Source organism: Ictalurus punctatus, chromosome 18, assembly GCF_001660625.3.
Source record: "Ictalurus punctatus breed USDA103 chromosome 18, Coco_2.0, whole genome shotgun sequence".
NCBI classification, from domain to species: Eukaryota; Metazoa; Chordata; class Actinopteri; order Siluriformes; family Ictaluridae; genus Ictalurus; species Ictalurus punctatus.
The window spans coordinates 24,995,351-25,010,862 of record NC_030433.2 but is presented as its reverse complement, the minus strand read 5'-3'; the positions used below and the strand labels follow the sequence as shown (position 1 = coordinate 25,010,862).

The following is a 15,512-nucleotide window of genomic DNA, read 5'->3' as shown; positions in this document are numbered from 1 at the left end:
ACACACACACACACACACACACACACACACACACACACACACACACACACACACACTCACTCACTCACTCACTCACTCACACCTAGGGGCAATTTTTATCTTAGAAAGTCCCCCTACTGGCATGTTTTTGGGAGGTGAGAGGAAACCGGAGAACCCAGAGGAAACCCACACGGACACGGGGAGAACATGTGAAACTCTGCACAGACAGGAACCCGAGCTCAGGATGGAACCCTGGAGCTGTGAGGGCATCACTGTGCTGCCAATTTATTTGAATCCATTGTAATAATAATTAAAATCAATATTACATTTCTGAATGACACTTAACAACACTCAGCAGATTACACTTGGTAGCACCTAAAAGGGAGTTCGCTAAATTACAGGGAGTACAGGACTAATTCTGGGCAACTAAGAAGAATATAAATTGCAGATATAAATATTGCATTCAATCAGCTTTTTTTTTTCATTTGTTCAAAAAGGGAACAAGACTACACATTGGAATTATAAAATATAATGGACTCTAAACAATATCTTTCCTTCTTTGTGTTAGTTCAGTATTTGAAACTAGAAGCACATATTTTCATTCTTCCAGCACGGGTTTCAGGTAGATCCTCTTCCAAAGCTCAGCACCTGCTCGCTGGACTCAGTGAATTGGAGTAATGGGTGAGAACAGAGTCCGATCCTCTCTGGCTTAGCGTAATAGTCCCATTTGCTATTTATAAACCTTACAGCCAAATTCATTTGAAGAGCCTCTTACTGAAGTATCCGATAATCTCCAGGTGCCCAAAGCACTTCACCTTTCGACTCTCATACATACCACATCCTCCTTAAGTACGGAATTAATCATTTATGCCCACTAGGATGAAAGGTACTGTAACCTCCAGTTAAAAGAATCAGGCTCATGATTTAGAAAGCTGCATAGATTTCACGTTCAAGTCGGAGAGTTGCTTCTTCAGCCAGATGGTATAACCCATGTGTTCTTAAACTCGCCTGGTTTTGTGGAATGAAGAAAAGAATCTTGAAAAAAATGCTCTCTAATAGTTCCTGACACATTAATGAGCCGGGAGAAAAAACTACTTTTCTGGAACTTTACTGAGTCACAGATATTGCTTTTGTGGGCCAGTTCTCTCAATGTCCATCACAATAGAGCTGTTAATGATGGTGGATCATAACATTTTCCTCAGTGAAGTCCACATTGGACAGCTGGGCCACGTGCCTCACAACCAAAATCCTCCTTACTGCTTTCTGCAGCAGCTGCTTGAAGTCGCGTGCCATCTCTGACCTGCAACACAGCAATAAGCAACATCAGTTCAGATCATCTCTGAGACCCCGCGATCCTACTCGTTCCTCGGGAGACCTGTCAGGATTACAGAACTGCGTAGATTAGTCATTTAACACAGTCAATTATGTGAAGGAGGAGAACTTGTAAGCTTTAACTTTGCCTCAGCTGGTTTTATCCAGTCCTTCACTAAAAACTGCCAAATCTTTTTCCTGTAAACTCCACAATCTGCAGAGTTTATGTTAAATACAGAAGGAAAGTAGACTTGTGTGATATAACAATTTAACTGTTTCTACTTCATATTACACAGCTACAATATCCAGTGATGTTTACTCTGATTATATTATATTATATTATTATTATCAGACCTGCTGATGTTTACACATTCTGTGTAAGAGCTGCACAGTTGAACATCAGAGCACCTTAGTACGAGTTCTCACTCAAAAATACTCCAGAAGATCAGTCTTTTTCTCCCTGATAAAACGTGACATGATCCAGTCAGCACATGAATCTGGGATGATTGACAGTTGAATAAGTGTTTCAAACTCTCGGATATTAGCTGACACCACCTGGAAACCCCGCCCCCTTCCACCAACTAACCCCAGTCATGTATTTAATAAAAACGGCACTTTCAGTTTTCTGCCAAAAGAGAAAAATAATATGAAAGTTCAAACTCCACCTGGCACTGCCTGGTAAGCAGTTCCCGAATGCACAGCCGATAATATTATTACTCTCCTTACACCTGACATGCTGGAAATGTTCAGTAGTTTTTTAGACTATCAGCTCTAGACCATTAAATGGTATATCTTGACTTTTTTTTAATGGAAAATTGCAAGCGGGGAAAAAATCAATATCACACAAGCCCCAAGGAAAGTGTCTGAAGGAAATTCTTAGCTATGATGGAGATGCCAGAAATAAAAGAAGCACAGTCAAAGCTTTATAGTTTAAATAATTTTTCTGTATGAAGATACATTCATGAAGGATCTGAGCTGCACTCCTGCTGGATCAGTGCTGCTTAATAGGATCAGATTAAGATGAACAGGGTTTGTCATTACTGAGAGACTTTCTCCTGAACTTAAAACACTGTTGACAACCTTCGCCATAACTGCCATGATAATACACATAATTTAAAGATCTTATGCTGACACTCGACTAATAAAAAGGCAAGCCTCTCACCTACAGTTAAAGTGCTCATGTTGACAGCTTAGGTGTCAATCACAGCTGCTCCATGACAAACACCACTGATTTGTCATTTTTGTTTGGAACAGTGTTTTATAAAAGTAATATTTGACTGGACAGCATGTATTCTTGGACTGAATGATGGTAAAACAACGCTTCGCTCAGATTCTTTATGAATACCCTCTTCGTTGTCCTGTAAGTATCACCGCATATTTGAGAGACAATAAGGGGTAAACCACACAGCAGAGATCAAATTAAATAAAAAATAAACACTGAAATGAATTTGGGTCAGGAACAGGGTTGAGACGATTCGAGGTCCAGCGCTGGATGCGTAACACTACCTCATTTCTTCTTCGCTAACTGGGCCTCGGCTTTTTTCCGTTTGAATCGGGCGATTTCCTCCATCTGCAAGCCATGGGCCATTTGTCTGAAAGATATATTAAAGAGGCACGATAAACAAGCCAAACACAATACAGGGACAGGGAAAGGGGCAACCAGCTTCAATCCTGGAGGCCTACTGTCTCACCAAAATAAGGGTTGGGCTAGATCCAGTAAAATTTATTATCAGACATCTTATCATTTAATGTGTATTAACCTACAACCCACAACCCTGTGGAAATATTTAGCTGTTCTGAGCATCACAGGATGATTACCTCCAGGAACAAAGACAGCTACCCCTAAAAGATCTCTGATTAATTAACCTACCCTGACTTGAGCTCAGGGGGCACAGGTAGTGGTTTAGTGAATCCGTCTTTACCCACAAGCCAGTAGGTTTCCTCCATCCCTTTGCCCTGCCGGGAGTGAAGTGTATTTTGATCAGGGATTAGAAATTATTTATAAGAAATAAATCCTTCTATGCAGATTTTCCTGCCATCGCCCTGTCTTCAAAAAGCCGGCTATGTCAGTTATCTAAAGTCAGAGCTTCCTGTAGCCGGACAGGAAGTGACAAATTCTGGACAGGAATTTAGGCCTATTGGAGAAATGTTTAGGTTTAGGGTTATGGTGCTTTCTTGAAATGACGCTCGAATGGAAAAATAACAATATTAACCAGTTTAGCAGTTTTAAAATAATACTTTCACTCTGGAACAATTTAGAGGGTTGTAGCTCATGTTTTTGATTAAGTTCAGTGAAAAATTTTGTCATTTTCGTTCCCTGGAAAATCCCTGATTTTGGCTCATTGTTACTGCGGTACTGTTAGCTAGCTAAAATAAATACTAAATGTAATTAAAATGTAAACATATGTATTGATAAAACGAGCATAAACAAAACCCAGGCTAATCAGCAATAATTGGTCTACGCTACACTTTATTGTGAATATATATATATATATATATATATATATATATATATATATATATATATATATATATATATATGTGTGTGTGTGTGTGTGTATATATATATATATATATATATATATATATATATATATATATATATATATATATATATATATATTTACCTTTAGTTCGGTTCTTCCACGAATCTGGACTCGGTATCCTTCCTTGAGCTCAAGAAGGATCTTAACAGTAGTGTGACTGACATGGATGCGGTACGCTGTGGACAACAGTCACATGCCTAATCACTGGAAAATTATACTTATGAATCTGCACTACATTGCAATATAATGTCCATATTTTACTAAAAAAGGTTTATAATAACTCCCTGTACACAACTATTCATATGCTCTTGAGGAAACTGACTGTCTGTTTTGTGTCAGTAGCTTTAGACTTAAACTCTAATAGTTTTCAGGGTCGCTTTTCAGGATTTCAGATCATTTTGCAGTTTGTCGAGCATACCATTTTGTACTATTTTAACATTACATTATAGCTTTTACAAAACATTAGCAATAATGTTTATTTTACATTTTGAATTTCACTTTTGAACTGACTCAAAATTTGTGAATATTAGACCTGGAAAACCCATTTTTAATTTATTTTCTTCCTTTAGTCTATTACTCTCTCTATTCACCCTTGCACCACTGCAATAATTCAAAGAGCAGGCCTTAAATTTGATTTATCTGTGCAGCTCAATAACAACAAACTGTAATTTCCGTTTGCACACATTGCATTGTTCTTTGCTCTTAGGAAACCCTGTGGTAAAACACTGGCACCATGGCTCTTTCACTTCCTTATTGTCATATTGTTGTTTTTTATATAATCGAGTCACTCACGCATGCCAGTGGACTCCATTCTCGAGGCAGTGTTCACTGTGTTCCCAAACAGACAATATCGAGGCATGGTGAGACCGACAACTCCAGCCACACACGGACCTAAAACACACAGCAGCATGTGTTGGGTTAAGAGGAGTCCCCTGAAGGGACATGTAGGAGAACAGGTTTATTTCACAAAATAGCAGATGTAGTTCCTACATCATTTCCTAATCTGTAACTGGGCCTTTTTCCAGTGTTTGAAAGTTTCCCTCTGTTGTGTATCTGGACCGTTTTTATGAAGTACGTTCTTGATAATTGAATATAGACACTGAGGGACACTGCATGCCACTGACCTGTGTGCAGTCCGATTCGAATGCGTACTGGAACGTCTGGCATGTGTCTCATCTTAAAGGTGCCTATAGCACTGAGGATGTCCAGTGCCATGTTCGTGATCTCGGCGGCGTGTCGGTCGCCGTTGGGAACAGGAACTCCAGACGCCACCATGTACGCATCTCCGATTGTTTCCACCTGAATATCATAGGTGAGGGTTAGTTATCGATTTTTAGGTGTATAATAAATAAATGTATGTATATATATATATATATATATATATATATATATATATATATATATATATATGTGTGTGTGTGTGTGTGTGTGTGTGTGTGTGTGTGTGTGTGTGTGTGTATACATTTTAAATGTATTGATTATTGCAGGAGTGACAGTATATAGTACATTTTTATGTTTGTGTGTGCATCCGCCAAGCTAATTTACAGTTCACTTCTTTTAAAGGTCACAGTGTGTTTCTATATATATACTGTACATGTCATACAGTTAATCTAATTACAGAAGAAGAAGTATGTAATCTCCCGTGGAGAAGCTGCTTATTCTTACCTGCAAACACACTCACAGTTCATTAAAGAATAAATTATGATGTAGAATTTCAGGTATTTTCATGATCATTTTAGGATATAATTTTGGAATAACAGATTTTAATATTAGAGAGCTGTTTGCTGAATGAGGTTAATCCCTCACTGTGATATTATTATGCTTTAATAATAAGAACATTTTACCTTGTAGACATCATGGTTTCCAATAATCGCATCAAATAAGGTGTATAGATCATTGAGCAGGTCAACCACTTCAATGGGCTCACTGTTGGCAGAGATGGTGGTGAAGCCCACAATATCGCTGAAGTACAACGTCACGTTATCGAAGTACTCGGGTTCCACAGTGCCGCCGACTTTGAGGGCCTCAGCTACAGATCTGGGAAACAACAAATTCGTTATATGGGAAAGACACTTAAAGTTGTTGTGTATGTCTAATAGGTGTGTTTTGAGGGTTTGTGTGTGAAATGAGAGTGTAATGCTTACGGGGGGAGCATCTGCGTGAGCAGCTTTTCTGTTTTCTGCTTTTCAATCTCCAGCTCTTCTGTCCTCTCACGTATGAGCTCCTCAAGGTTGGAAGAGTACTGCTCCAACATTCGCAACATGGAGTCTATGATGTTCGTCTTCTTCCCCTTGTTAATGTTCCTAAACTGAGGCCAAAGACAAAAGTCTTCACAGGACTGAAACTGACACTGGGAAAAAACATTGAATAATAACTGAAACCAAATAGAGGTTTTTACACCTTACATTTTTATTTAGACCTTAAAGGACTCATTCCATGTCACAAAGTTTTCCTAATCTGTCATCCAGCCATTGACTGTACGCTACACATCAAGCACATGGGTTCAGTTTAGCGTCCAATGTAGAAAAAAATGGTCACGAATCATGAATCGATTCATCATCTGCTCGACCTTCTCACACTACACAGTGTAGTTAGCGCTGCAGCCATCCGTGAGCGTCTGAAGACGGATAATCCGCCGCACTGCAGTGTGGAAGTTGAGGATGAGCGCTCCTGACCCTACCACAGTCAAATACTTCAGCACGCTGGAGTAAACCAAGACTCGTATAAAACAAGGCGTCTCCTTTACCTCCCTAGAAGCCATGAACTCGATCTAAAACCATATTGAGGTAAGTTTCACTAATCTGTGAACATTAACTAGCTCTATGTAATTAAGTTAGCTTGTTTTCTTTGCTAACGCGAGGTTACACTAACATTAAGTCCTGTAACTAACATAGTTGGCTAGGCAGCCAGTTAAATTCTAGCTAATGGCAAATATCGGTTATTTACAGGATATTTAACTTCTGATTCATTTATTAGTAAACTACGTAGCGCTCGTCATGTATACGAGCAGCAAACTCACAGAGACTGAGTGATGAGTTCATATAAAAATGCATTGTTGCTTTAAAACTATAATGATCTAACAGTTTTAGATAAGTAATAAAAGTTCAGCTGAAAGCATGATATTAACTTCATTTCACCAGTTAAAAGCATTTAATTTCACTTTTAATACGTACTTTAACTTGAGTATATTTTTAGCTGAATACTCCTACTTTTAATCTAGGAAGATTTGAAATATTTTCACGTCATGTATAATGTCTCGGTAATTTTTCCACAACTGATGCTATGGATGAATTAGAAATGAATGTATTGATTCTCCTGATTGCTGTTTGATCTGAGCTAAGGAGAGCAGCACCTGTTCAAAGATCTCATCAAAGGCAGGTCGTCGATCTGGCTGTTCGTTCCAGCACTGCTTGATGAGCTGAATGCATTCCATAGGAGCGTAGTCAGGAGAAACCACTGGCCTGCACAGCGGAGGGGGTTTCTTAATCTTCTGGATGATTTCTGTAGATAAAAGTACACCTGTTTGGATTAAAACTTTCCATAACATACCACAAGTATGAATGAACAGTTCAGTAGAACCTCAATAGATCTGCTCATGAACTTGATAATGATATTCTATTCCACTAAAACTGCTCACATTAATATAGAGATCCACTTTTACATCATATAATAAAACAGTTTCTCTTTACTCGTCTTTAGTCTTTCAGGTTAAGTTGCTCTGAATAAAATGATCTGCCATGTAAATAAATATAAATGTAATTATGGTTATCGCACTGAGCCCCATTAGGGTTTTTGTTTTCAATTTTAGCCGCATTAGCATTTGTGTGTGAGTATTTCTTGATGCTGATGAGTTTATGGCTCACCCTCAGCAGACATTTGGAGCATAAAGAATGGAGGCCCTCTCAGCACCACCTCCTGTACGATGATGGAGAAGCTGTAGACGTCACCCTCATAAGTACCAAACTGGCCAGGGTGCGGAGTACGCAAGTGTTCAGGAGCAGTCCACAGCAGATCTGTAAAGACCGAGACACAGAGCAGTGAAATATTTAACACCAGACACGAGGGCTGATTATTCCATCCATCTTCTATACCGCTTATCCTGTGCTGATTATTACGAACTGAATTAAACGGATGCAGCTGAATCAGTCACCTTTTTAAAGATTTAATCATTAAAATTGTTGATCTTTTACTAATTTTTTTTATTTCCTTTTTAGTGTCAATTTATTTTTTGTAGACTGTAAATAAAAATATATTCAAGCTTAGTTTCAAAGTTCTTTTTTAAATGCACCACTAGTTATTTGCTTAACGTACACATCATGATACATTCTGGGCCTAGGAAAACCATTTAAAAAGAGTCCCCAAGGAAACACACACACACACACACACACACACACACACACACACACACACACACACATATATATATATACATATAAAGGTTTCCTGAGGCTTTAATCTCTCAGTCTGGTTGATGTTGCATTTCATTTGGAAATCAAGGTTCCAGAGTCTAGAGGAAGAGTGGAGAGGAACAGAATCCGAGTTGCTTGAAGTCCAGAGTGAAGTTTCCACAGTCAGTGATGATTTGAGGAGCCGTGTCATCTCCTGGTGTTGGTCCAGTGTGTTTTCTCAAGTTGAGGGTCGATGCAGCGTCTACCAGGAGATTTTAGAGAACTTCATGCTTCCGTCTGCTGACGAGCTTTATGGAGACGCTGATTTCCTTTTCCAGCAGGACTCGGCACCTGCCCACAGCGCCAAAACTTCTAGTAACTGGTTTACTGACCGTGGTATTAGTGTGCTTGATTGTCAGCCGACTCGCCTGACCCGAACCCCATAGAGAGACTACGAGAGACACCAGACCCGACGATACAGACGAGCTGAAGACCGCTATCAAAGCAACAATTTTAGCTTAGCAGAACCTTTCTGGACTTGAGTGAACTTAGGCTATTTCTCAATTCTAAGAACACAAAGAACGAACTTGCGTTCTCGTGAAGGCCGGTCATGCCAGGAGACCTTGGAAGAACAAACTCGGAAGGACATGAGGACACAGAATGCATCTTTGTGAGAATTGAGATGTGAGCTTCCTGTTGAGCAATAGACTTTTCAAAAACCTCTCAATCTAAATCATATATCAGATTCATTCTTTTTAGATTCATATTTAGATTATTGTCATTAAAAAGTTGTTAAAACTACAGGTATGGGTCAGGTTTCCGTCACAAGAACACATTGGGTAATCTCACGCTTCCTCGGGTCGTGCGTTCTTGAGAACTGGAACTGAACTTCGGCGGTAGATGATGACGTAGAACGAGTTCACAGGGAAGAAAGATCACATAAGAACACATATTGAGAAACGGCTTTATTCTTTCTATATTTCTGTATGTTCTGCGAACATTTTTATATAAAGTTTGTACACATTCCTACAACGTTGCTGCAACATTGTTAGCTGTAGAAACTTGAACACTAACATTTCTGTAAGTTTTATCTACCTGTGAATGTTGAGTAATATTCTAATAACATTATGAAGCATTATTACAACAGATGAGTTTAAAACATTGCAGGAACATAACATTTGGAATGTTATAGCCTACCTTTCTTATAACCTTACAAATACCTTATGAATGTTATAAAAACGCTTTATGTTGCTATTTAATTCAAGTCAATGTGCTTGCGACTTTTTGTTTATGCATCAGTGTAAGTGACATAAACTAAACACAACACTAAACTAAAATAAACTAAACAAAACACTTACCTTCTGCTTTAGGTTCTGTGTAGGGGAACTTTTGGGCATGGAGAACTTCATTGTAACCGTAGTCAGTTACTTTCAGTACAAATCGTCCGTCCACAACACAGTTACGAGACTTGAGTCGGCCGTGACACACACCCCTGTGATGAAGATACTTCATGCCCTGACAAACCCAAATGAAGGTAAGGTTTATTTAGTATATTGGGAATAGACACAATTTTATCTTCCTTTTATGTAATACAGCCTTCAAGTAATTAAAAGTGGTTTGTGAAATACTTTTTGTGTCGTATTGTTCACTAAGCAGTTTTAGTTCTTTAGAGCCATCCATGGGGCAGTAATGCAGAGCCCCACCATATATATATATATATAATATCCATACATCAGAAATGTGTGCGCACTACAGTGACCTTGTTTCCCCACATAAAGGCTGAGAAAAATGTGTCTCCATTTTCCAATGGCAAATTTTTTAGATTAGTTTCAGGTTTTGGAAAACTTTTGCTGAAATCGCTGAAAACGAGCTGCTAGACTGCACTCTGGATGACTGATTGTTATTGACACTCGACCACCTTTTAAAGGGTTACTCTAAAAAGTCACTAGATAGTAACCTGTAGCATAAGTCAAGTGTGATAGCGTCTCTGCTTCATTTTATTTGTCTTTATTAATGTTGTCCTGCAACACCAAAATCCAAGGTCACGAGTCGCTGCTGCTTCAGAATTACTAAACTATTCACCCACACACAATAATCGTCTTTTTGGCATCTTCACAGTAGTGTGTCATCTTGTCGTGATACCTTGATAAGGTCCAGTAGCAGTGAAGACTTGAACATCCAGTCCAGTTTAACATCTTCATTGTGAAGCAAGTCCTCTAAACTTCCACGAGGGCAGAACTCAGTTACGATGGCAAAGATACCACAGTCATGAAAGAACCCCAAGAATAGATTCAGGTTCTCATGACGGATATCTCTCATCTGTTTGGGAAACAGTTTTGTCAGAATATTTAAAAGACATTATATTCTTATCATAAAGACATCAGTAAAAGACATGTACCAGTTCAAAGACGTCACTAGTCTTTGGATTTATTGACCTAAAGTGTCCGGAAGGTAGCCGCTTCAGCCAAGCCCAATCCCCCTGAACAGAACCGTAATACAACCGTGAAAATATGTTCTCCTGCCCGAGTAAATAGAAATCGGATTAAAACATTAGATGAAAGACATTTTCTTGTACCTCCAATATTGCCACGTTGGAGTTTTCATAGCTGGGCTCTGCAGTGTTGGAGATGGAGATGCGTGAATTCATTTTGCTGTCCATTTCTGACGAACATCTCTCTGTGACTCCGGTACCTTCTTCTATACTCACTTTCTAAATCAGATTAATTAAGAGGCAGGTTTAAATTATTTAAAATGTCACTCATAAATTCAAATAAAGGTCGCTGTATCCTATTTGAGAGCAGACTAGAATAAGTCGCTTTGTAGTCCTGTCTGCTTGTTTGTTAAAACAATTGTTCATATTTAATTGTATTTGTTTTTTTTCAGGGTTTTTTTTGTTCTTTATGATACACTCAATGAATAAAAGGCTAAAATAAGTCAAAAAATATTATGTGACTTTAAAATACAGTTAATTGTAAACTGATCAGTGGATTTCTCTTTCACTTAATGTAATGGCCATAAATGATCGGATATTGTCTTGGGGAACCGTTAAAGGAATCACAAGGACAATTATCAATTTGTGACTCAAAAGTGCATGATGCTAGGTCACATGGTCACTATGGGACTGGACTGACCTTGTTACTGAGAGAGGGATTGATGAAGGTCACATCGTCCAGAGTGAGGAGGATCTTATTGGGACCTCGAACCATTCTAATTTGATTGAGGCGACGTCTGCATTTGAAATCAGCAGGAAGGATGAGTAAAATAAATAAGTACTAGACATGAGCAGTAAATAAAAGATATATGGAGCTTATCGTATTCCTACCGTGTACAATATCCGAGAATAGTTATGAAGAATATTACGAGAAGTGCTGAGATGAACACCTCGAACAATATCAGCGGGTCCATTCCTGGTGCAGAAAAAAGGATTGCGAACAAATCTGTTAGCTAAATGAATGCTTCCAAATCATACTTTTATTAGTATGCTAACACTACCATGAAATTAGTGAACCCAACCCATGTACTTTTCCAAATGTAGGCCTACCTCTGGTACAAAGAGGTCCTCCAGGTGTGAACCAACATCTGGAGTCAGCTTTGGGCTGAACACCACCAGGGAAGTGTATAGATCTACCGAGGTAGCGAATGACATTAGCCTGTACGTCTACAGTGTGAGTGGGATGCAATTCCCAGGAAACACCATCTGTATCCAGCACCACATAATCCAGAAGACTCACTCCAGAACCGTTGGTGTGAATCCTCTGACTGAAACCCTGGAACACCATATTCCCAGTGTGACGAGCTAGATTTGCCCCCGAAAACCAGGATGCAGACTCACGAACGTTCTGTAGAGCATTGGCCATGAAGATGATGGAAGTGTAAATGGTGCCAAAGAGAGGAGACACCTACAGGGGAAGATACCATGCCTTAATTTTATTACTGAGTCTCCACTTCATTTACACCACAGCACATTTTATTCTTGAATCTGAATTTTTTATAACAGCAGCTCTGACACAAGTTCCTACTGTAACATAAATCACAGGTTTATATTAACACACCCCTTCTCATACATTATGGTTTCTATAGTAACAGCTGGTTCATAGGGACGTGTACAGCAGACGCTCCGCATAACCTAAAACTAATACTAAAGATATTTTAACAAAGAAAACGTTGTTAATGGTTGATGTGGTGTAGTTTTCTATCAGGAGACATTTATTAAACATTTTGTGGAAGGAGTCTCCAGTGTCAGCGCTTTGTAACTCTCAGTATGTTTTCAGACATTTTTGGAACAGAGGAGTTTACACTTCTTTCCGGTTTCTCGGAAGCGTCACAAGCTGTGTTTGTTTTTGTTTTTTTAATATTAACTTGATGAGAGAGAATAAAGAGAGAGAATAAAGAGAGGGATGGTATATAAAAATTGGAATCTTCTGCAAATTGGTGTAAGAGAAAGAACCCAGTTCAGGTCAGCGTGGTGTGAGACTGTTAACACCTTGAAATGGATTATTTCCCTACAACAGCACGGTCCAAAGTGAGTAGTTCCTTACATAAAGACACCTAAGTATGCAGAAATATTTAACTTAAAGCTGAAGGACATGCGGTAAATCTTGGGGTAAAATCCCAGGCGTTATACCTCATGAGGTTTAATGTTTGCAGGCACCTCTTTAGACCTGATGGCATCCTGGTAGGCCTTGTAGAAAGAATTCTCCTCTGAGTCCATTGTAATAGTCAGCACAGCGTCGTAGGCCAGTCTTAGCTTGCTGTTGTTGTGCAGTGCGGGATGAGTCACCTGCTTGTATGGCAGGCTGTAGAGCAGTGTATCATAGGGCACGAAGACCACCGAGCCATCGGTCAAGTGCATGTCCAGAGCTGTCTCCAGCAGCAGCTTCTGGGTTTTCCCACCGATCAGGACAGAATGCATGCAGAGGATCACCACTGTGTATATGGAAACAAAAAAATAGTTCTAATATACTGTATTTATATATTAATACACATTAGCATTTTTTTTTTTACATTTGCAAGAAAACTTTTCTCTTGACTTTGACAGCTGTCTAGCAAGTCCGATTCCAGCTAATAGTAAATTTATCGGTTATTTACAGGATATTTTTCTTCTGATGAATTCATTAGCAAACTAAGTACTTTTTCCACTTCTGGTATTTTTTAGAGACTTTACAGATAGCAAGTTAGCAATACATTTATAATTTGGCAATAAATAACTTTTTCCACACTGACGTTGGTCTACTAGCATGCACATGGTTCATGTATTGCTCACTACACTACTATCACCATTACACAGGGTTTGGAGCTGTCATTATCAGATTCATGATCACTTACTGCGAAGCTCCTTCATCTTCCTGATGGTGGAGAGGGAGCTGCGTATACTGGCAGGGTCATTGCTAGTGGACAGCAGCGTCCTGACAGGGAAGCCATATCTCCTTAAGGCATCAGCTACCTTGTAGGACGTGTCCACCCACATGTATTCAGCTGAGGCTACGATGGCTATGTTTGCCCAGTGGAAATGGTGTGCCACAGTCTTCAGCACCCAAATGGGAGAGGGTATGGTGCGAGAGAACGTCGGGTGACGTGATGAGCTCTCTAGCTCATAGTTCACACAGGACCAGGAGAAAAGTGCCTTGTTCCAGTTCCTGGCAACCAGAGACGCTGCCTCACAGTATCCAGGGTTTATGGGCCCTAAGAATGCTGAGGCTCGTGTGTAGTAACCCATGAAGTCTTTCAGGGCTATCGATGTCTGACAATCTTCTTCCAGGACGACGTAGTCAAATGTGATACCCAGAGACAGGGCCTGATCTCTGTTGATCCTCTGCACAGCTAGTTTAGCTGCGACGGCAGGCATGGCCTTGGCAAACATGGAGTCACAAGACCATGGGCCTAACACTCCAACCCTGAATGTGCTCGCCTGGACCATATACGGGGTGCTGAGGTTTACCAGGAAGAACCAAAGAAGCCAGGATCCATGTGGTATATAGAGAAATTTTTGTTCTTTTACGGTGACTGTTAGCATGCCGTAGACCAGCCACACATTCAGTTGCAACATCACAGAATCCCATCACCTGAGACCAGACACCTGATGCACGATACTGCAACGTGGTCTGGTTTTCCATTAACCCTTTGATGCTGTAAAAGAGTGTGTAGTGTTAGCTGTGTCTCCATCCAAGCAGGCTTTAGTCTGATAAAATACCTGGATCAAACGAAAGGCAATGTAACCTGCACAAAAAGGCATTAAAAAACTTCCATATGTATAAATCTATCAGTGTCTGTTTCACTTAGCGAACATTACATGCGTACGTAGATAACATCAATTCAATATATCAAGCAGGGACACCGAGTTAGCAGCACTTTCAGTTTTCGGCTGAAAGAGAAAAAAGTCTGCAATGATGAGTCAAATGTAATAATTTTAATGCTAGTTATAATTTAAAAAGTGATTTAAAACATTTTATGATTTCTACAAGGGACATTACATAAGCATTTGTAAAAGGATTATATCAAAAATGTACTATGTTATGTTTTTTTGTTTTGTTTCCTGCTTCCGTTTTATTTGTTATATTATCTGAAGTCTAATTTGAATATAAGAAAGTTCAGTTTACTGAATGATGAATTTTGTTAGTATTCTTTATTGATCATTTACCTGTAAATTGATTTCACAATATAAATAAGAATATATGTAATAAAGAAGAACTTTACTGTGATCTGTATGTATTCTATCTCATTTACAAATGCAGGTTTTCTCTCTGAATGGATAAAAATATAGACTACACACACACACACACACACACACACACACACACACACACATACACACCTTCTTCTTAATATTATTTCACAAATACTTATATATATTGCTCAGATACACTTACCCAGGCTGAATGAGGTACGGTAAGAACTGCACAGTCCCTCAGTAATGCAGCTAAACTTCACATATTTCACATAGTTCATGTTGTCCATCTAAGATTCTCCAAAGCAAAAAAACCTGTAATCTATTCTATGGAAGGTGAAAAAATGTTAACTGTGAAATAAACGCTGCTGTAATATAGTGTTTGTATTTTGCAGGTTGAATGTAATCCCTTCTGTTCGTCCGTATCAGATGTACGACAGCACTACAGATTAGTGCAAGTGACCTGAAGATTATATTAATTCCTTCTCATTACTTTTGCAAGCTCTGCCTTAGATATCACACTTTCCCTAATGACTCGGACATTTATTTTATTTATGTCAGTGAATAGTCACAATGTCTATGTTATTTATATTGTACTGCAGTGAACAGAATAAATGATTATTA

At 39.0% G+C, this 15,512-nt stretch overlaps 1 protein-coding gene across 1 annotated transcript; it reads right to left on the bottom strand.

Moving 5' to 3' along the window:
- Nucleotides 1-200: 200 nt before the first annotated feature.
- On the bottom strand, nucleotides 201-15,450 carry LOC108278675 (retinal guanylyl cyclase 2). The gene is made up of 19 exons (XM_053687889.1): nucleotides 13,550-15,450; nucleotides 12,849-13,150; nucleotides 11,766-12,123; nucleotides 11,547-11,631; nucleotides 11,356-11,452; nucleotides 10,800-10,934; nucleotides 10,623-10,703; nucleotides 10,367-10,543; nucleotides 9,583-9,739; nucleotides 7,700-7,849; nucleotides 7,189-7,337; nucleotides 5,981-6,144; nucleotides 5,681-5,873; nucleotides 4,961-5,135; nucleotides 4,629-4,727; nucleotides 3,918-4,012; nucleotides 3,161-3,246; nucleotides 2,817-2,882; nucleotides 201-1,279 (listed from the first exon to the last, which is right to left on the bottom strand). The coding sequence occupies exons 1-19, from the start codon at nucleotides 14,268-14,270 to the stop codon at nucleotides 1,150-1,152; spliced, it is 3,420 nt and encodes a 1,139-aa protein (XP_053543864.1). The 5' UTR covers nucleotides 14,271-15,450; the 3' UTR covers nucleotides 201-1,149.
- Nucleotides 15,451-15,512: the final 62 nt, after the last annotated feature.